The 22,412-nt window shown below is 50.2% G+C and overlaps 1 protein-coding gene and 1 pseudogene across 3 annotated transcripts in view; one reads left to right on the top strand and one right to left on the bottom strand.

The window, feature by feature from the left end:
- The window catches only part of IQSEC2 (IQ motif and Sec7 domain ArfGEF 2), a 77,147-nt gene extending 64,611 nt beyond the window's left edge, over positions 1-12,536 (bottom strand). For all 3 annotated transcript variants that reach the window (XM_032847982.1, XM_032847983.1, XM_032847986.1), the window contains exon 1: positions 11,590-12,536. In XM_032847982.1, coding sequence (XP_032703873.1) covers positions 11,590-12,296 — 707 coding nt within the window. In that variant the 5' untranslated portion in view covers positions 12,297-12,536. The remainder of the gene's footprint in view (positions 1-11,589) is intronic.
- A 1,582-nt stretch (positions 12,537-14,118) lies between these two features.
- Positions 14,119-15,110, top strand: LOC116861429 (annotated as a pseudogene).
- Positions 15,111-22,412: the final 7,302 nt, after the last annotated feature.

The raw sequence follows: 22,412 nt of genomic DNA, 5'->3' as shown, positions 1-22,412 counted from the left end.
GCACTTTTCTGTATGCATATCGTATTTCCATGTGATATCTAAAAAAAAAAAAGAAAAAAAAACCTTCTCGAAATCTCCCAGCAAACTCTCTCCAGAAGGTGTGCTATGATTATCCTGCAGTTTCAAGGAACTCCATGGGACAGTAACGACATAAATGAGCAAGTGAGCGAACAAATAAGGGAGAAAGAAAGTTCTGGTCCCAAATACAAAGCAAAGTAAACAGTGGCATGATTTTGAGCCATGTCATAGAGCATAAGAAAGGAAAATGCGTTTTAGCTTTTTTTTAAGATTTTATTTATTTATTTGATAGAGACACAGCGAGAGAGGGAACACAGCAGGGGGAGTAGGAGAGAGAGAAGCAGGCTTCCGACTCAGCCCAATGTGGGGCTCGATGTGGGGCTTGATCCCAGGACCCTGAGATCATGACCTGAGCTGAAGGCAGACGTTTAACGACTGAGCCACCCAGGTGCATTTGCTTTTGACGCTAGGAACATCTTCCTGGGAGTACAGAGATTGTGACAACGGACCATGGAAACTGAGGGGCAATTATAGTCCTAAGCACATGAACACAGTGCATTATTGGTGGTCGGTTTGTCTGGATAAACCACCAAAGACCTAATTATTACAGAATGCAAATGCAGTCAACCCTGTGGAATGCAAAAGTACTGAGCACAGAATGTGGGAGGTGCAAGGGTGGAGGAGAGAGGGAAGGAAGGATGGGGCCCTAATAACTATGTCTTAGAGACCAAGTGGTGAAGAGATAGTGTGGAAAATGGATGGAATAGGAAACCGTAGTTTAAAACACTACTTGCTAAAGTTACAAAGGTAACTAACAGAGGAACCGAAGTAGTAGTATAACTATCGTAATCTATGAAAGGGAGATAAAGAGTCAGGTGTTGTAAAGAAGCTAGATCCTCATTTGCCCTAGTAGAAAGAAGTCAGTAAATAATGTTTAAGTTGATAAATGAAGGGCGCCTGGGTGGCTCAGTCGTGATCCCAGGGTCCCTGCACTAGGCTTCCTGCTCAGCGGGAGTCTGTTTCTCCCTCTACCTACCTCCTCCCTGCTTTTTGTGATCTCTTTCTCTCACAGTGCGCAGTCTCTCAAATAAATAAATAAAATGTTTAAAAAAGATAAAGTTGATAAATGAAGAAATAACCACTGAAGCATGTTATTTAGAGATGTGAAATCACCACCAGAAAACCTAAATGGTAAAAGCAATCACCTCTGAGGGCTGGAAGGGGGGAATAGGGAGACATAGGCTTTTTACTATATACATCTTTGTGTACTCTTTGCCTTTTTTTTAATGTTTTATTTTTAAGTAATCTCTCTGCCTAACGTGGGGCTAGAACCCACCAAGCCCAGAGATCAAGAGTCACATGCTCTACTGCCTGAACCAGCCAGCCTCCTGCCCAGTATTTGCCTTTTTAAAATTATGCATATGTATAGCTTTAACTTAATTTAAAAAAAAAAGCCCCTCCTCTTTCTTTGGACCTCAGTCTCCCTCACGGAACGGACAGAAGAGGGACAGTGATGATTCCACATGATGTGAGGGCCTGTTCTCCAGTGCAGCCTTCTTTTTAGAGCAGGAATGAGACAGGCTAGTGAAGGATGCCCCCAACTAACACCTCAACTCCTTCTGGAGTCACAGTAGTCGGTGAGGGTACCTTCTCAGCTGCTCCAGCCTCTACGGCCCTCCAGTCCCCTTCTAGCCCCACGGTCGTCTGTCCAGCCTCTCCAGCCTTCCATTCATTTGACTATTTACACCAATTAGTTATTTATACCTGCCTGAGTCACAAAGGATTTGAGGTGGCTTACTCCAATAACACAGATAAAGAAAGAATTAAAAAATTGAACTAGAAAATAGGACTCAGAAAAAGAGATCAACAAAGATGCTCAAACTGTATTTCAAATTGGCTTGTAGCCAGGGAACAAGAGCGAGATACAATGAGCCATGATAGCCTCATATTAGGAAGGAGGAAATACAGCCATTCTCCAGGGACACAAATCTTTGCCGGGCAAGAAATTTTGCAAATCACTGTCTGTGGGAGATTTCATGAAGGAGAAGGAAAGGACTGGTTTGGTTTTGTTTTTTAAACTTAAAGTTGTCCTACTTTAATGATGTGCTATCCAAATATTTGGATGAGTTAAAGCCTATTAAAAACTAAAGAATCTCAGGTAATGTCATGATTATAGAAATGAGGTATAAGAGGTGCACCTGAGTGGCTCAGTCAGTTAAGCATCTGCCTTCAGCTCGAGTCATGATCCTGGGGTCCTGGATTGAGCCCCGCTTGGACTTCCTGCTCAATGGGGAGTCTGCTTCTCCCTCTCCCTCTGCCTCCCCCACCCCACTTGTTCTCTCTCTCTCTCTCTCAAATGATTAAATAAAATCTTTTTTAAAATACAAAAAAAAAAAAAAGAGAGAGACATAATGTATAAGAGCATGTACTTTGGCACAATCTTGAATGATTTCATATGTTTTCTTCCCCTGAAAATGACTATTAAGCACCTAGGGGTATCAGGGAATGCCATTGAAATGATCTCGGTTAATCCTGAGAGATGGGCATTATCATGCCATTTTCCAGACAAGGAAACTAAACCTCAGAGAAGGCAAGATGACATAGCTGAGGTCCTCCAGTGGGCTGGGGCACAGCCAAGAATCAAACTTGGGTCTGTGTGCTGGTAGCCACCCTTGTGGGGAGCACAGCACAACGTGTAAACTTGTGGAGTCTGTGTTCTACATCTGAAAACAAGTGTGATATTGTGTGTCCACTACACTCAAAACAAAACAAAACAAAACAAAACAGAGACAAACTTAGATCTCTCCATCTCCGAAGCTCATTCTTTATGTATCATACAGTGGGGCCTCAAAACCAAGGCATCCGGGCTGGAGATGCTCTGCCCAAGGCAATAGGCACCCAAGTGATGACAGACAAAAGCCTGTCCTCTCCCACGAAAACAGAAAAAAGGGGGGTGACTGGCCTGGCTCTCAGGCTGAAAGTTGCCTCTGAGCTGTCTCAATTACATTAAATGAGGACCTCAAAGGCAAAGAGCAGCAGGGAGAAAGGTGGGCCTGGGTGGAGAAAGGGAAATCTGGGCATTCTCCCTCACTGTGAATCTAGGAGATCTGATTTCCGAGGGGCTGAGCCAGACAGGGTGGAGGGTCTGTCTGCCATCAAAGCAAGAGACCCTTTCTCTGAGGGATGCCTCCTCTTCATGGCTTCCTCCCAGCAAGTCATCAAGCCTCCTCAAGCCCAGGTTTTCTCATCTGTAGGACACAGAGAGAATGGGCCCTGCAACCTTCCCAGGATTTCAAGGCATAAAACTGCACTTTTGAGGGATGATCCTTTGAACATGGGCACTAACATTAGCATCACTCTTCTGGGCAGAGCTCTTCAACTCACACGTTGGCCTCAGACGAGTCCTTTTTCTCTGGGCCTCACCCTTCTCATCTGTGAAATGAACAGCTTGAGCTGGATGCTTTTTCAGGGTACCTCTGGCTCAAGTTTCTTGGCTTTTATGCTGGGATCACTGAAATCGTGCTGGTCACGAACAAGGCCCAGCAGCTGTCTACACACCCCTGTCATGGCTCTTGCCCCCATGTTGTCACTGTCTTTCTCCTCCAGTAGATTATCTCTACACCCCACTGCCTGAGATCAGGCCTTATCATCTCTCATGCAGACTGTCCCACTAGCCTCCTCACTGGATGCCCTCCAATCTGTGCATTCGTGGGATCTCTCTAGAACCTAGCTCTCAACACATCACCCCACACTCTAAAATGAGCACCTCTTTCTTCAATCTAAAACCCTCTCCTGGCTCCCAATTCCCAATAGAATAAAGCTCCTCATCCTGCTATTCAAGTGACCTCCTGATCTGGGCTGGCTGACCCTGCAGACCCTCCTCCAGACCTTTCCTGCCTCGCTGTTTGTGCTTCAGTTTGTACTGACCTCATAAAAGTAAGTGTTCCCCTCCCCCACACACCCAGCTGGTTCCATGTCTCCGCACATTCACTGATTCGGTCCCCTCTGCCTTAGCCTCCCTTATGCTCTCCATTTCCACCAACCCACATACTGTCCTTCTTCATCTAACTCACTCCTACTCATCCTCCAAGTCTCAGCTCAGGCATCACCTCTTCCAGGAAGCTCTCTCTGATGGTCTAGGTAGATGTCCCTCTTTTGGGTACCCACAGCCCCCCTGTGTTCCCCTCTAGCCCACAGGAAACCTCAGTACATTCATCTTCCCTACCCAACTGTGAATGCCGGGAATCCGGGAACTAAGTAATATTAACCACAGAACTTCCTGCTGGCAGTAGTACCAGACATGGCACGTACTAGGCTCGTAACATTCACTGGACTGGCCTCTCTTTCAGAAATGCAGTAAGCTCCCATATGGCCTCTCCCTCCAGCTCCTCTGCAGCAGAGTTTGGCCAAGTTATTAATAATAATAATAATGCTTCTTGCTAAGGAAGCAGACACCGTGTGCCGAACACTTCACCTATGTCATCTTATTTAATTTGCACAATAATCATGAGAAGATTCATAACCATTTAGGAACTGGCCAGCCCATCAGATGGACAACTGCCTCCCTCCCACTGTTCTAAGGGAAATTTGGGGAGGGAAAACGATTTAGGTACTTTTCATCACGGATATGATGACGGTGATTCTAACGTGGCTATACAGAGGAAAATACTGGCTTTGTTCAGGTGAGGGCAGCATCCTAGAATCCAGCAGGAAATCACAAGGCCCAGATCTGCGGTCATATTATCCCTTTAAAAGGGTATAAAAATCACATAGCTACAAAGAAATGGATCGATATTAGGGAAACGGTACATATCAGGTGCTACTTGGGATAAATTTCCTTCCAAAATATTAGAGGACTCATCCTGATGAGCCCACGGGGCTCTGGCTTGTTACCTTTGTTTTGAAGATGTGCAGTGAGGATCCTGGTTGAGTTGTTTTGTTTGCTGCATTACACCTCTAGGGGGCAGGGTAGCCCCACAGATTATTTGCCATCCTTATCTCTCAGCTTTCCATCCTGATCAGAGCCTTGATGGGTATATCAGGCAGAGAGGCAATTTTCTGATATATTTGGCGGCGGGGTTGGGGTGGGGAGAGGTGCAACATGAATCTTTTCTATCAGAAAACATAGTTTTCTCATTTGCTACTTGAGAAAACCGAGGCTCTCAGAGTTAGGTGACTTGCCCAGAATTGGAGAAAAGTCCTCCTTCCACGGTGCTGCATTTTCCCTGACTGCTAAGGCCCCTAGAGAGATTTGGCTCTTAAGTGTTTGAGAACAGGCTTCCCCACATAAATGCTTTCAACATGGATGCTTAGAGAGAGACCAAATAACTTCCAGGAGAAAGTCGGAGTAACTAGCAAACTACCTGGCCCTACGTGAGTTACATCAAAAGTGGAAACCAGTCATTTACTCATCATCCTTCTCCAAGACCAGGGTTGATCCTTCTGCCAGGGAACACAGCAGGAAAAGAGTCAAAGGGGCTGAGTCTTATTTTGACTCTAAGACCCCATGCCTGGCCCAGGGTCTGAACCCAATAAAGACTTGATGAAAAATAAGTCACTTTCCACTAGACTGGGCAGACTGTGCATGGGTCCTATGCATGTCTCTTTGCTCCTTTCAGAGCAGAAGATCCTGCACCAAGGGGCAGGACCATGGTATGACATGGCCACAGTGTGGGAGGGAGAGGTAACGATGAGTGGACTGGCCGCAGTGTCCCCAAAGTTTTGTCTGACTCTGCTACCCTGACATCCTACCAACTGGAAAAATGAGTGAGTGCAAAAAGCACCAAAGAGTGGAGGCCAAACCACTCCTGGGAGCATGAGGACAAGGCCACACAGGAGCCAAGAGGATTCTGAAGTGGAGTTATTTCACACCACCAGAGCCCTGGAATGAGGAAAGACAGAGGCACCTCTGGCCATTAGTGCGCCAAGGCTTAATCTGACATTCATTTGTCTATTCACTGTTTCCTGGGCAGCTAATGTGTGCTGTGCTGTGTGTTTCCAAGCTGCTTGCTCTCTCACTCATGCCCAGAGCACCTGCCATAGGCAACATGCTTTCGATACGTGTCAGTTCAATCTCAAGCTGAAGGAGCTCTCGATCCAGTAGGGAGGACACGAGATGCAAACAAAGAACCGGGGCAAAGTGCTCGTTTCAAGGGCTGGAGGTAACCAACATGGGAGAGGGAAACCAACAAACCAACATGGGAGAGGGGACAGGGCAGCTCGGCCTTGGGAAGCGGACAGAGCAGCAGCCCAGGAGAAGGAGGCAGCATGAGTGAAGACCGCGAGACCATGAGCAGACTGCGCTGGCTGATGAGGGGGTACGCCAGCCCTTCTGGCTGGAGCACGGTGTATGGGAAGGGGCCTGGAGAAGAGGCGAGAGGAGAACGGTGAGTTGGGTGCCGATCCTAAGAGGGCCCTGGGTGGCAGGTGGAGGAGCCCTGCAGAAAGCTCGGCCTGGCTGTGTGTTACCAGAAGCTTGATGGAGCAAGAGCAGGGGAGGCATCTATGAGAGGAGACTGTGGCAAAAATCTAGGCATCAATCAGGAGCCGGACCCTGACTCGAGTAGTGGTATCTGGAGCTCTGCCAGGGGGTGGAGGGGAGGCCAGAGCTGTGCCTGGAGTGTCTTTAAAGTCTTTCTACCTTGCCTGCGGGAGGCCATGGTGTCTCACAGACTCAAGCCAGACACCTCTGGGCCCCATGAGCTTGTGTAACCTCAGGCAGGTCGCTGTACCTCTCTGATCCTCGTTGCCCTGTCTGAACAATGAGGATAATACTACCCCTTCACTAACCTGGCAAGGGACTCTGCAAATGAGATAAGCGGCCAGACTGCATGGTGGGTGAGAGCACTGCAGATGGACTCTGGAGCCTGCCACCTGGGCTCCTTTGAGCTCTTTCTCGGTCCTGCTGCTTATTCACTGAGTGACCTTGGGCAAGTTAACCAACCCTTTCTGGGCCTTGGTTTCCTCATCTGTGAAATGGATTTAATAACAACATCCACATCAAAGGATTCATGTGACAACTGAATGAATTAATACATGGAAAGCGCTTAGAACAAATAGTGCTTGGGCCTCAGTAAATTCAGTAAAAAGAAGGAGAAGGAGGAGAAGGAGCGAAGAAGAGGAAGAAGAAGAAGAGCTAGCTATTCTTACATAAAGCCACATAGGGTGGCACCTGGCACACAAAAGGCTGAGACTCACTCAGCATGTGTGTGGCCTCTTCTCCATGCTCCAGGCCTTTACTATGCTCTCAACAAATTCAGAGGCCCCAGTAGGCAAGGCAAGAGGTGGTGGGGGATGAGATGAAACAGTAGCAGAGGGCAAGTCTGAGTCCAGTCTTTCTCCCGCATAGGCCCCCGTCTGACACCAGGAGACACCTACTCCCCTCAAAGCCCTCCAGCCAGGTACTCAGCCAGAGGCCTGCCCTGCCCTGATCCTTCCTTCCTCCCAGAGCCTGCACACCCCCACCACCCTTGCTGCCTGTTTTGTGCTGAGCACTGTCGCTGCCATGGTCTGAGCACCCTGTGTCTCTGGCCAGTAGGAAGGGGCTCTATAAGTGCTGAGAGCACGGTGTTTGCTCAGCCTGGGGGCCCCTCCTGATCTGTGCACGCAGCCAAGAAATGTTTGTGGATGACAACAACCCCATTCTTGCTCCAGATCTAGACGGAGAAGCAAGACTCCTCTAATTCTCATTCAACTCAACATTATCATTTCCTCCCACACAAGTATAATGCTCCCAACACAGTGGGGGGGAAATAAATGGCTTACCCTCTTGGGAAGAAGGAGAACCCCCCCGCCCTGGGAAAAGCAACCAAGACCCCAGAAGAGACACACTTCCCTGGGGCCCCTCCCTGGGCTCACTCTCATCACCCCCACTTCCCCCCAGTGCCCTCGGCCCCTGCAGGAAGCACACTGACACAGCCCAGCAGCCACGCAGTAGACCATGCATTGCCCTGGCTGTCAGGAACACCAGGCGGGGCCCTCTGGTTGCTGTCCCCCAGTGTGAGCTAGCTTGCAGGGTGGGTGGGCGGGGGAGGAGGTATGCCTGGAGGGGGGTGGGCAGAGGTTGGAGAGTTACCACCCAACCAGCTTCAGCCCACCACCGCCTACAGCGGAGCCAGAGCTGGGCCCCATGCACAAAGCGTGGGAAATACAGCTCTCTTCAGTGTAGTGTGTCTCAGCAGTGCCCCCCAGCACACCCGTAAATCATTCCAGGCGCCAGAACTGCAAGGGGGGCCAGGCCAAGATCAACCAGGAACGCAGAGCTCTTCTCTGATCATCTGGAGAGGGGTGGCCATGCCAAGGATAAAAGACCTGAATGTTGCTGGAGCCCAGCAGTGACAAACAAAGAAGCAAACAACCAAGCAAAGCCCTCACATCCAGAAGACCAGTGGCCGGAAGGAGGTTGAGCCTCCTCTCACTCTATGCTGCACTAAAAAGGCCACACCCAGAGCACAGCAGAAGGCAGACTGGCATCCGGGAACCTGTCCAGAAGAGACAGTACGGGAGGATGTGGGACTCCGGCGGGGGGGCGGGGGGAGTGGAGTAGGACATGGGTGGGGGTGGACAAGACAGCCACTTTCAGCTGCAGCAGAGCTAAAGTTCCCAGGACCAAAAGTCTGTCTTCGGGGTAATGTGACCTCGGGCGGGTCGCTTCACTCCTCTGAGCCCCCTCAGTTTCTTCAGCTATAAAATGTGCATTGTGGTGACAGACCCACAGGGTCGCGGGGAGGACTGAATTAAATCCCCAGGCACACGGGGCCCTCAGCAAGCGGCAGCTGGCCTCTCTCCCCTCTTTCTCCGCCAGAGGGAGCCTGGGGATCAGAAACGCCTATAGCCTGTACCCGCTTTACCTATCCTCCCCCAGTGCGGCAGCCTCTGCTGCGAAAACTCCCACCCTGCCTGCCCTGGCTTCCCGAGGCAGCCTTCTCACCCACTCCTTACAAACCCAGAACGGCCCGGCAGGGGAGTCTCCTCGGCAGCTGTGGTGGCAGCAATGGCTACCACAGCAACAGGCCCCTTCCTGATGCCTGGCTGCGAGGGAGAGTGGAAAGGAGGGAGACACAGGACCCTCTTCCCTCCCCCATTGGCGCCCCCACTCATCCCAGCGTCAGCTCCTCCTGCTCAAATCCTCTAGATATCTAAGGCTCTCCTGGCCTCTCCCAGCTTGTGACCTGGCCAGGTCCCGAAGCCAACAGACTCCTGTGGGTCGCCAAGCTCTGGTGGAAAAATTACAGGCCTTAGAGCAGGTGGACTTGGGTTCGAGTCCCAGCTCTGTTAGGAGCCAGCAGCATAACCTTGAGCAAAACCCTTTCATCTTGGAGCCTCGGTTTCCCCATCTCTAAGATGGAGTTGCTACTGTTCACTGCACAGGGCCTGTTGTGAGGCCCCAAAGAGGCAAAGGTGGATGTGCAAATATTTAATATATGGTTAGGAGAGATTTAAAGTACTATCTACACCCTCCTATTAATCCAGTTGAGGGAAAGAAATCCAACAAACAGCCTGGAGGGTTGACAAAAGAGGGACAGACAGAGAGGCAGGCCTGTGCGGATGGCAGAAGCACAGAGCTCAAGAGCAAATGGGCTTCCAGCCAGCCAAGAGATTCAGATACATGGCTGCAGGATGGAGAATCTGAGGGTAATGGAATCCTGGAACTGGGAAGACCCAGGTCACTTCACTGGGCTCTACACCGGATTCAGGAATGGTGCTTTCTCTGGCTCTTCCCGACACCCACTGGGCCTCTACTGGACATGTCCAGCACCCCCCCCCCCGGCCAACCATCTCTTGAGTCAGTCCACTGCATCACCATCCAGCCAGGTTGAAAAGTTCTCCCTGAATTATCCCCCAATTTCTGCCTGCTCCTGGTTCTGCTCCCTCGAGCCACACATAATGAGACTATCACAGGCCTGACCACTCTGGAAAAGTATTCCACAGCCAGGCTCAAGGACCACCATGTCCATCCAGTCTCTTACTCCCACTCCCACCAGGGGCCTCTCCTGAAACAGCCTCGTTCAGTGGGTCTGACCCCTTCCTTCCTCCAGCGTGGGACCCACACAAGCAGTCAGTCTACGGAGAATGGGGTCCCAGCAGTCATGCCTGGACAGGAGAACCCATCTCCCTCGCCCCCGGACTACTCTGGGGCAGTGCACACCAAAACTCAGCTGAGGGTGCACTGCAGCGGAGCCCAGCTGAGCCCTCGAGCTGCAGCTGCTGCTCCTGGGGCCCAGCCATCTCAACCCAGCACCCCAGCCTGCTGCCTCACCACGGGGGAGTTGCAGAGAGCTGTCTCCCGGCAGATTTCCTGAGGCAGAAGGCTTCCCCACCCCCAGCCCAGCCTCCAAGAGACACTCCACTGGTTGTGGCACATGGTAGGACCAGCTGAGCAGTGAGAGGAGGGGGAAGGCTGTCCATTCGCTAGAGGACTTCAGACTTGCTCTGTAGTGTGGCTGTATTAGTCACAGAACCATCAAATCTAAGCTGAGGTACCTTAAAGAGCATTCGAGGCAGACAAGATATGGGGGGGAACTGATGGCCCGAGAGAGGAAGGGACTCAGTCAAGGTCACGAAGCCAATCTGCAGCACAGCTGGAAGGGGGACCCAGGTCTCCTAACTTCCGGTTCAGTGTTCTTTCCAATACAGCAGAAGGGAAAGCAGGGAGCCTTCAGGGAAGCCCTGTGAGTCTGCATGCCCTTGACTCTCTTAGCCTGACATTTATCTCGACCAGCTCATGGTACTGTCTGCAAGGAAGAAGTGGACCCAGTCTATGTCCCACCAACCCAAGAGACACTGCCAACATGTCCCGAATAGGCTGACACAGGCCCCAGAAGAGAAACTGGCACTGATCCAACAAGAGGGAAGATCTGTAGACTTCCCTTCCTGGTAGCTCTTTCATTGGGTGGTGTTTTTCTCCAGGGTGGAGAGGGGTGGTCTTTGAGGAACTAGCCAAGGGCCTGGCCTCCATCTTTGCTCCCCCATCTCTGCTCCCCCGGCCAGAATGTGCTGCAGTTCCCCTCAGAGGGGCGTCTCAGCCTCCAGCAGCCATTCCGGTCCCCACCTGCCTATCTGGGAAAGGATGGGTCTGAGACCGTCAGAGACAAGATCAGGCCTGCACTCAGCACCCGCAGAGGAGACCCAAAGGTTGGTTGGGGGGGCGGGGGGAGAATGGGGGCTTTCTTTCCCTTGGGGCTCTGAGGTGACACCATCAGATAATAAAAATCCCAAGCAGCACCTCCAGAATAAATAAGTAAATAAATAAATAGCCATCCTCTGGCAAGGGTACAGCTAAGGGGTGAAGAAGTGGAGGGGTGATGACTGCTGTAGGCCCTCACTTCGTGGTTTTGAGAAAGAAGAGACACCTGCACTCATCTGGCCAACCCAGGCTGGGGTGGCTAGAGAAGGGGAGGCGGCTGCTTGAGGAGGACCCAGCTCCTCCTGACAGGCTGGGACGGGAGAGGAGGACATGGAATCAGGCACGGGCTTCTTACTTTATCAGCCATACAAGTTGGAGAGGGAACTAGAGGGGAAGAGCTGGGGTGAACGGAGGGGTGGGTGGTGGTACGAACACACGTTCCTTACTTTCTCTGGAGGGTTGTGGCCGGGCTGGTGCTGGTACTGGTGCTGTGTCCGCCGCCGGCCCCGGGGCTGGAGCTCCTGGATGCGCCACGGCTCATCTGGCCCCGCTCCCGCGGTGGCCGGGGCCCCACGCCCACCGCCGCCGAATAGCCGGCTTCCTTCTCGCGGCCCGGGTGAGCTGGCCCGGTCTCCCGCCCGCCACGCTCGCGACCCAGGGCAGGGTTCTCGTGGTGCAGGTGGCACTGGGCCACGTCGCGCTCGCGGGCTGGGTAGCCAGTAGTGTCCTGGAGCGGGTAGGCGGCGTCCCGCTCCTTGTCCCGATACACCGCCTCCCGGTTCTGGTAGGCGCCGTCCCGGTTCGGGTAGCCCACGTCCCGAGCCGCCTGGTGGAACTGGCTCTCCCGCAGCTCTCGGTGGTGAAACTGGGTCTCGCGCAGGTTCTGGTACTGGCTCTCGCGGCCGGGGCTATCCCGCGCGCCGTGGGGGTCCCGGTGCAGCTCCCCGCGGTGCAGCTGGCTCTCCTCCCTCAGGTCGCGGTTCTCCTGGGTGAGCTGGTCCAGCTGGCCCTCCAGCTCTTCAATGCGCCGCCGCTGGGTCTCCAGCAGCTGCTGCTGGCTCTCGATGATGTTGTTCAGCTCCAGCAGGTACTCCACCGCCCGGTTGGGGCTCTCGGATCCCGGACCACCCGGGGGCCCCGACCCCGCCTCCATTCTGGCGGCCCAGGGGCAGGGGAAGGGGCAAGAGAGCCCGGTCCCCGCTCGCTCACGGCGCCACCCTCCCCCGGGCCCAGCCGGGGGAGGGGGCCGGCGGGACGCGAGGGCGCGCACCGGGCTCGAGGGCCCGGGGGCCCGGGGGGGCCCGGGAGACAGCTCTGGGGCCGGCGGCACCGGGAGCAGGAGCTGAGGCTACCGCTGCCGCCGCCACCGCCACGGCTCAGGAGGACGCGGCCCACGGCGCTCCGCCCGCTGCGGAGTCACTGCGCAGCGCGGCCGCGCGGGACCGCCCCGGCCGCCGGCCCGCCCCCCGCCCCTGCCCCCACCCCGCGCGCCCGGCCCGCCCCCGCGCGCCCCACCTGCCGCCGCCACCCGAGCCCGAAGGCAGACCCGCCCTGAGACACTCGCGCCGGCCGCAGCATCGGCTGCGGGGAATCTCTCTGTGCCACCGTTCCCAGGGGCTTCACCCAATGCAGCCCAACGGAGCCCTCCATCTCGGTCCGTTCCAATGTCCCTGGGGTCGTCTCAGCCCAAGATCCTCATCTAAGACATCCCTGGAACCTCCATTGCAGGCAGCCTCCGGATCCGGGCCTCCCGAGGACTCCGCATTCCCTGGGCCTGCCAATCCCAAGTGTCAGATTCCACATCCCATCCAACCCCGGGACGTCCTATCTCAGGCGACCTCCCTCCCGCCCACATCCCGGGTAGTCCCGGGATCTCTCATCCTAGCCAGTCCCTGGACCATTCTTCCATCTCAGCCAGCCCCATGTCCCTCCAGCCCAGGGAGGCCACAGCTCCCACTTCCCAGGCAGCCCCCAGAACATCACCTCCCTTTCCCCACAGTCATCACAGCCATTCACCGCCCCCCCACTGCAGCCAGTTCCTAAACTCTCCATCCAATGCAACATCCAGATCCCCCACCCCCTCAACCCCAGGATCACGAAGGTTACCCAGTCCCTGGGTCCTCCAACCAAGGAGGTCCCAGGATCCCATCCCAACAAGTTCTGGGACTCCCCATCGCAGCTTAGGATCAAAGCTCCATTCATTCCTTCAACTCTCACTTTCTGCCCTCCTTTGGAAATGCTCTCCATTGTGTCCATCGTCTTCATCCAGTGGAACTGTACCCATCTTTCAAGACTTAAATGCCACCTTATTGAAGCCAACCTTGATTTCCCTGGCCAGAAGTGCTCGCTTTCTCTCTCCTCTCAACCTCCCATTTCACTTCTTTACACTTCTCTTGTGGTACTATGGGACAAGTGGATCTCTGCTTTAAAATGCATTCGTTTGTGTTCTTATTTTATGTCCTCTGCCAGGTCAAGCTCCTTAAAGCCAGAAACATGTCTTCATTCATCCTTGTGAGCAGGTTGGGGTAGAGGAGAAAGCATCCATTTTATAGTGAGACAAAAATGGATTTAAATTCTATCTTCTCTCTGAACTTCCATTTCCCCAATCAATAACACCTGTCTGGTAGGAGTGGTCTTAGAAAAAAGCAGGTAAAAACATTTGGCACAGAAAGCACAATCCACAGAATAGGAGAAAATATTTGCCAATGGTATATCTGATAAGTGTTTTGTATTCAGAATACACAAAGAATTCTTAGAGCCCAACAACAAGAAGACAACCCAATGTTTTTGAATGGGCGAAGAATTAGAAGAGACATCGCTCTGAGGAAGATACAAAGGGCCAATAAGCTCATGAAAAGACACTCACCATCATTAGCCACCAGATAAATGTAGATCAAAAACCACAATGAGACACACACACACACACACACACACACACACACACACACACACAATGAGATTTCTGTGCTACCCATATGGTGTTGTTTTGGGTTCCTGTCATAAGTTTCACAATTTCCAGAGCCTTTAGCGTCCTCCACATGAAGGAGGAGGCTGTCCTTAAAGTCTTTGCAGCAAGAACCCTCTTAGGTGGCACCAAGCTTGACTTCCAAGCGGAACTGTACGCCTCTAAAGAGAAAAATGAAGGCATCTACAGCTTAAATCTGAAGAAAATCTGGGAGAAGCTTCTGCTGGTGGCTTGTACCGTTGTTACCATTGAAAACTTGGTTGCTGCCAGTGTCATATACTCCAGTAATAGTGGCCAGTGAGCTGTGTTCAAGTTTGCTGTTGTTCCTGGATCCACTCCTACCGCTGGCCACTTCACTCCCCGAAACTTCACTAGCCAGCTCCAGGCAGCCTCCCCGGAGCCATGACTTCTGGTGATGTCTGGGCCCAGGGCTGATCACCAGCCTGTCACCTAAGTGTCTTATGTTAATCTGCCTTCCGATGCTCTGTATTACACAGACACTCCTCTGTGCCATGTGAGCATTGCCATCCCGTGCAACAACAAGGCAGAACCCTCGGTGGGTCTGGACCAGGAAGTTCTTTCTGTGCATACATGGCATCATCTCCCATGAGCACCCATGGGAGGTCATGCCTGATCTCTACTTCTACAGAGATCCTGAAGAGATAGAAGAGGAAGAGCAGGCCACTGTTGAAAAGGCTGTGTCCAAGGAGGAATTTCAAGGTGAATGTACTGCTCCAGTTCCTGAGTTTACTGTTACTCAACCCAAGGTCCCAAACTGGTCTGAAGGTGTGTACGTGCCTTCGGTGACTTTCCTAGAAGTTCCCTGATGAAGACTGGAGCGCTCAGCCCACTACAGAAGACTGGTCTGCAACTCCCACTGCTTCAGCCACTGAATGGGTAGGAACAACCGTTGGGTGGTCCTTTGGGATGCAAAATGGTGTGGTCACTTGGGAGAGCAGTTTGAAATTTTCTCAGAATGTTAACCATAGAGTTACCATATGACCCGGGAATTCCACTCCTAGGTACATAGCCAAGAGAAATGAAAACATATGTCCACCAAGAAACGTGTACGTGAATGTTCATAGCAGGATTATTTGCAATAACCAAAAAGCAGAAACAATCAAATGTTCATCTGTTGATGAATGGGCAAGCAAAATGTGCCATATCCACACAATGGAGCACTTTTCAGCCATAAAAAGGACTGAAGTATTGATCCATGCTAAAACATGGATAAACCTTAAAAACATTATATTACGTTATGCTAAATGAGACACGAAAGGCCACATATTGTGGGATGCCTAGGCGGCTTAGTTGCTTTAGCGGCTCACTTTTTATTTTGGCTCCGGTTATGATCTCAGGGTTGTGAGATGCAGCCCCCTCTTGAACTCCATGCTGGGTATGGAGCCTGCTTAAGTTTCTCACTCTCCCTCTTCTTCTGCCTCTTGCTCCCGGCATGCGCTCACTCTCTCGTTCTCTCTCTCTATTAAGAAGAAAAAAGGGTCACATATCGTGATTTCACTTATATAAAATTCCAGAATAGGCAAATTCATAGAGACAAAAAGCAGAGTAGTGCTTGCCAGGAGCTGGGGCATGTGTTGGGGAAAGGGGAGTGACTACTAACAGGTATGAGGTTTTTTGAGAGAGAATGAATGTTCTAAAATTAGATTGGTGGGACTCCTGGGTGGCTCCCTTGGGTAAGCCACCGACTCTTGACTTCAGTTTGTGTTCTCAGGGTTGTGAGATGGAGATCCGAGGTGGGCTCCTCGTTGGGCATGTAGTTTGTTTTAAGACTCTCTCTATCCCGTTCCCTCTGTCCCTACCTCTTTCTCTCTCCCTCTCTAAAAATACCATAAATAAAAAAATAAAATTCAATTGTGGTGATGGTTGCACAACTCTGTTAATTAAAAACCACTGAACTGTACATTTTTTTTAAAGATTTTATTTATTTATTTGACAGAGGGAGAGATCACGAGTAGGCAGGAAGGCAGGCAGAGAGAGAGAGGAAGGGAAGCAGGCTCCCCACGGAGCAGAGAGCCCGATGCGGGGCTCGATCCCAGGACCCTGGGATCATGACCTGAGCCGAAGGCAGAGGCTTTAACCTCTGAGCCACCCAGGCGCCCCTGAACTGTACATTTTTAAAGGGAGAATTTTATGATATGTGAATTTTATTTTGATAAGGCTAGTTTAAGAAAAAAACAAATACCTTGCACATAACAGCAATTACAGTAGTAAAAACTAACACTTCTATGGAGCTTACCATGTGCCAGGCACTGTGCTAAGCATTTTACATTACATCACTTAATCCTTATGACAATCCTATGAGGTAGGTAGTGTTATTACCCCCATGTTACAGGTAAGGAGAGTGAAACCCAGAGGTTGAATGACTTGCCCAGGGTCACAAGGAGGCATAGCCAGGATGCTCAGAGTTTTCCTTCTCGCTTCTTCATACCTTTTCTCAGTACTTTATACAAAAAAGATGCACCATCTTTGTGTTAACACATCCATCAAACACTTCTATTCATCCAGTGAACACTTACAGAGTATTTATTATGTTCTAGGCAATACCTGCATTCTCAACCTTATCCTTGCTTCTTTCATTCAGATTCCCTGTGGGGCATGGGGTGAATGGGTAGGGAGATTCATTCACAAAATACTTGTTGAGTCTCTACTATGTGTCAAACACTGTTCTAGACGCTGAGGATAGAATAATGAATAAAATAGACAACAATCTCTAACCTCATGAAGCTAACATTCTAGTAGAACAGAGAGACAATAAACAAATAGAAAATACAGAGCATGTTGGATGGTATACTAGATGTCTTTGCAGATGTCATCAAGTTAAGGTGAGGCCATACTCCATTAGTGTGGGTCCTAATCCAATGACTGGTGTCCTTATAAGAAGAGAGAAACTTGGACATAGACACACACACACACACACACATGCACGCACGCGTGCACGCACAAAGGGGAATGACATGTGAAGACAGAGGCAGAGATTACAATCTACAAGCCAAGGAATGCTAAGCATTGCCAGTAACCACCAGAAGGTAGGAAGAGACAAGGGAAGATTCTTCCCTAGAGACTTCAGAGAGAAGCATGGCCCCACCACCACCTTGATTTCAGACTTCCAGCCCTCAGAGCCCTGAGAGAATAAATAAATTTCCATTGTTTGAGGTAACCCAGTTTGGGGTACTTTGTTATAGCAGCCCTAGGAGACTAACACTGGTGCTCTGGAGAAAGACCAAACAGGGAAGGATGATAGAGAGTCCTGGGTGAATCAGACATAGCCTGTGCCCTCAGGGAGCTCCCGGTCTAGTCAGAGAGCTCCAACCATAAGTCACAGACAGGACTAACAATACAAGGTGTGAAGAAGGACCAGAGCGGAGGCACAGCAGGACTGGGGTGCTGGGATGTCTTTATGGCTGTGAAGGTATTTGAGCTGAGCTTAAAATTTTAACAGGTGGAAGTGGAAGAGCTGAGAAAAATACCTGTTGCATGGAGCCACGTGTTGTGGGAGGAAAGGAACGGTCAGTAAAACAGTGTGTGTTTGAGGAGCCACACACAGTTTGGTTGAAGAGAGCACAAGATATAAGTGCGTGAGCAGGTGTGTGTGTGTGTGTGTGTGTGTGTGTGTGTGTGTGTTGTAAGGGATAGGAGGTAGTGGGAAGACATGGCTTGATTTAGCTTAGAGAAGACTCCATTGCCAAGCTGGAGCATCTGGACTTTCTCTTACAGGCAATGAAAAGTCAGGAACATTTTTGAGCAAGAGAGTAACATGGTAGGCGGCGACGGGGGCTCCACATGGATATCATATGTACCAAACATTACACACCACAAGGTGAGTTTTGTCTTGGTTCATTGTTATTTGGTTGAAACTGTGGTACTACCTTTTTGTTTTTTCCTGCCTGCTGGCTCCCAGGGTCATTTCCCAGAAGCCTCAGCCTCTGGCATGATTGCTCCAATTCTCCTTATCCTAGGGCCGGCTTTGCCAAGGAATATGGAGCCAGAGCAGGAAAGAGCCCTGAAAACCACATCTCACCATTACCAGTATCCAGTCAACAAGAACTCATCACAATAACGAGAGCCAGGAAATATTTTCCTCAGATGCAAAGGTGGCACCTGTTCAAATTGGTTTTTCCTGTTGGGTTCTCACAGCTCTGTCCATAAACAGATCTTCTCTTATACTGGTTAACTGCCAGACACGAAATGGGAAAATCAAAAAATTTTTAAAAGTCATTGTTCTTTCCATCAAAGACTTTACAGGTCCAGAATGTCAGAGCAAAAGTGACGTTAAAGATTAGCTCACTTTTCAGATGAGGACGCTGAGGACCCAGAGAAATGATTTGACATACTTGCTGTGTGATCACTAGGCTACAGTTCCTTACTTGGGCTATTTCCTGAGGTCCAGTGTTCCAAAGAGTCTTAAGATTCCAGACTATAAAGAGCAGAATGCTAAGGAAGTGCCTATCTGTGAGGAACATAGGAGAACGAAGAAGGAAGGGAAAAGGAAGTCTCTCATCTCTGTGGGGATCCCTAAAGAGATAGCAGTGCTTAAAACTGAGACAGCATTTAGCTAATTAATTAATCATCTTACCAGTCCTCTTTCCCCTAGTGGGAGAAGGGACAAGATATATCCAAAGTGCCTGTCAGTCTTGGAACAGTCTCACAGAAAGCAATCCTAATAGGCTAGTCGGGAGTTTTGTTTCAAGAAAAATTTTCTCTCCGAAGAGGATTTGTAAGCTTGATCCTGTCAGAACATAAAACCACATAACCAATGTGTTTCCAAATTTGTCCTAGCTGCCATAAAATTTTGAGCCAAATTCAGAGTCCAATTATAATCCAGTTCATTTTGGGTACCTGGCAACATCTATTCGTGCTTCCTTTACGTGGTCTCTGGTCTGTTTTCTTCCACATTTTTATCCCTAATTGTCTTTCTTTCATGTTATAACTGATGAGCCTCCTAATATCCTCTTTAAGGTAGGCGGGATATAAATCTTATATAAACTAAACTATATTTACAGATGCTAAGGGGATTTGAACTAGTGAAGAACATTTGCAGGAACAGATGATATTTGGCCTAGAAGAGAGCGGGCTTGTGAAGACATGATTACTGGCTTCAAATATCCAATAGGCTGTCAGAGGGGCAATGCAGTGGAATTATTGTGCTTAGCTCTGACGGGCACAATCAGAAGCAATGGATAAAAAGTACAGGAAGACAAATTCCCAGAGGGAAGAAACTTCTCAGAGGCAAAGCTTAGCAATGACGGTGAGTTCACTACCATGGGATGTCTTCATATAGTGGCTGGATGGCCTTATTTGGAGGGCTTATTGCATAGGAAATGTAAGCACTGGATGGAAGGGTTGGATGAGATTATTTAAAAGGCCCTTTCCAGCCCTAATAGATGGAAAATACAGCTCTATGTGTAGAAAAGAAGACTGGGGCGGGGGACAGGTGGGGAAAGAGACAGGAAAAATACAAAAGTTCATCAAATGCTAGAACATTCTAGTCAGAAGCAGCAAACCCTAATTGCTTCCAAGATCCTTGTGCATGGAAAAATGGTCCACAAACAGAATTCCTGGCCGCAATTTCCCCAGTCTTATTCCATCTGACTCCTACAGGGCAGGAGAAACGAAAAAATCAGCTCCATTGCTCCTGCTGCTGTTATTCAAGAAAGAGCACATCAAGACCTTTAGAGCTGGAAGGAGCCTTAGAGATCCTATTATCCCAACCCCACACTTTAGAACTGGAGAGAAAGAGGCCCAGAGAGTGTAAGGGGCCTCCCTGTCTACCTGTCAGCCCCTTCACTGACCATGTGGTACTAAGGGGCAGAGACAATTTTGTTTGCCCTTCAGTCCCCCACCTAGACGGGGCTGCAGGTCCTTGGACATGGTGAATGCCCAGTAGACAGGTGGAAAATGGAACTGAATTGCCCAGAAGAGCTGGAAGTAGAAGCTGGGTCTTTTGGCACCCCCACCCACAGCCCACAATACTTTCCATGACAAAATTTCATCCACTTCAATTCAACAGACACTGATTTGGCATATCTGTGTGCCAGGCCTGGAGCTATAGCAAGAGAGTAACAAGAGGCAGGCTGTGCCCTCAAGGAGCAACCGGCTCCTCCTGGGAGCTGGGCTCTTCCCTTCTTGGGCCCTGCACACCTGCTGTTCTTTTGGCGTAGAAAGCTCTTTTCGCTGCCTTTGCCTACTTACTGCCTATTCATCCTTCAGATCTCAGTTCAAATGTCAATTCTTCAGCGGCACTGTCTCTCACTCCCAGATGAGGCAGATCCCTCTGATAAACGCTCTCAGTGAGTCTTTCTCCTTCCTTGAGCTTAGCAAGTATGTAATTACATATTGATTTGTGCGGCTCTTTGTTTGCTTTCCTCCTGCCTCCTTCACTAGACTATTAGCTCTACAAGGGCAGATACTCTGTCTGTTACGCTCCCCACTGTACCACGAGTCTGGCAAAAGGCCTGGGACATGGTAGGTAAGCAATAAGCAATCTATGTTTGTTGAATGCATGAATCAACAACCTAATGGGGTATATAGATAGATAAATCATAACTACAGTTCACTGTGATAAGGGATATATGGTAATACAGAAATCAATTCCGTAGGCGGGAGAAAGCCAGCTCTTGTATCAATGGATCTGGCCTTGTAGAATAATTACACTGCCAGACAATCAAAGCAGGGAACTAACAGCATAGCCTTGAGAAAGTGCCAGTTGGGGGCACCTGGCTGTGTCAGTCATTAGAGCATGGGACTCTTGATCTTGGGGTCATGAGTTCAAGCCCCACGTTGGGTGTAGATTACCTAAAAGAAGAAAGGAAGGAAGGAAGGAAGGAGGAAAGAAAGGAAGGAAGAAAGAAAAGAAAGTGTCTGCTGTGTTTAGACAAACCAAAGCTGTGAGTACCTGGAGACTCACAGTAGTTCTGCCACAGTGGCACAGACTGGGCACCTGAGTACCAGGCACGAAGGGCAGAACCAGACATTGGGCTGGCAAGACCAAAAGGACGCTGCTGGTATTTGAAATCCACAGATCTCTCTGTTCCTCACTGATGTCCTCTACAGGAGAAAGACCCAGAGGATTAACTGGTCCTGGAATGAGGGGGCAGTTCTGCAACTTTGGTGGTGGTGGCCGGGCGGTGTGGGGCGGGGGTGGGGTCTGGTAAGACCTTCTCCCAGGCATAAGAGAGTGTTGCCCTCTAGTGGTAATAATGATCATGATCACTATAATATCAAGTAATGGATGTGGCCCTTATTAGGGTGACCATCCACTCCGGTTTGCCCGGGATCATTTCAGCATCCAAGTTCCACTTTCTGGGGAACCTCTGGGTCCCAGGCAAATAGTGAAATTTGGTCATCCTACCCCTTGATGATGTTTAGTGCACGATGCATACACACGATGTCATTCGATGGCTCATAGCCCCCAGGGCCATGAATGAGGATTCAGGCTCCAGAGACCTGTAGAGCTTTAGCTACCCAGCCTGATTCCCAAATGAGAAAAGAAAGCCCAAGAGAAGCAAATTCCTTGTTCAACATCACATTACAAATTTATAGCAGAACTGGGATCAGCATGTAGGTATCCAGACCCACAGTGCCATGCTCTCTGTCCCTGCCTGGCATGCCCTTGTGTGCTTTGTCAATTTGTGTAGGTCCCACGCCCTCCAGGAAGCCTTTCCTAAACTACGCACCTCTCAAACCTTTCAGAAAGCTTTCCCCTGAAATACTCATCTGACACTTAGCATGTGCTATAGGTACTGGGGTTTTTTAATGCTTTAAATAAATAACTGGGAAAAAAAAAGTAAGGCTCCTTGGCCTCCCACCCCCAAACCCCCACAGGTACTGGGGAGGAGAGCAGCCTCTGGGCATGAGTGTCAGGTGTTCCCATAGTTTGTTCAGGGCCCTGAGGAAAAGGCATTTGGCACTGCAGAGCAAGGAAAGAAGAAGAGAGAGATTTTTTGCAATTACCAGGTGGGATGGATTTGAGAGCCAAGAGCTGAGCAGAGGTGAGAAGGCATATCTGTGACCTTAAGAGGAAAGGAGAGAGAGTGAGAGCCTTCTTTGCCCCAGTGATACCATCAGGGAATAGGTCCTAGTTTCTTGCTACCAGAATTGCAGTGTCCTTTGGTGTTCCCCTGGTCCCTGTCAAGGACCCCCCAAATCAGCTCTTGCCTCTCCCCTCCACGGAGACAAATTTGCAAACTCCCACATCTCTGTGGAAACGGCAGAGAGCAGGAGAGAAGAAAAAAGGAGAAAAATCCACCCACTTGCCAACAAACTGGAAAAAAAATAACCCAGGCC

This window comes from Lontra canadensis, unplaced genomic scaffold (genome assembly GCF_010015895.1).
Source record: "Lontra canadensis isolate GAN:19392208 unplaced genomic scaffold, GSC_riverotter_1.0 scaffold197, whole genome shotgun sequence".
Classification (NCBI taxonomy): Eukaryota; Metazoa; Chordata; class Mammalia; order Carnivora; family Mustelidae; genus Lontra; species Lontra canadensis.
The sequence above is the reverse complement of the archived record's forward strand: the minus strand, read 5'-3'. Positions and strand labels throughout refer to the sequence as shown.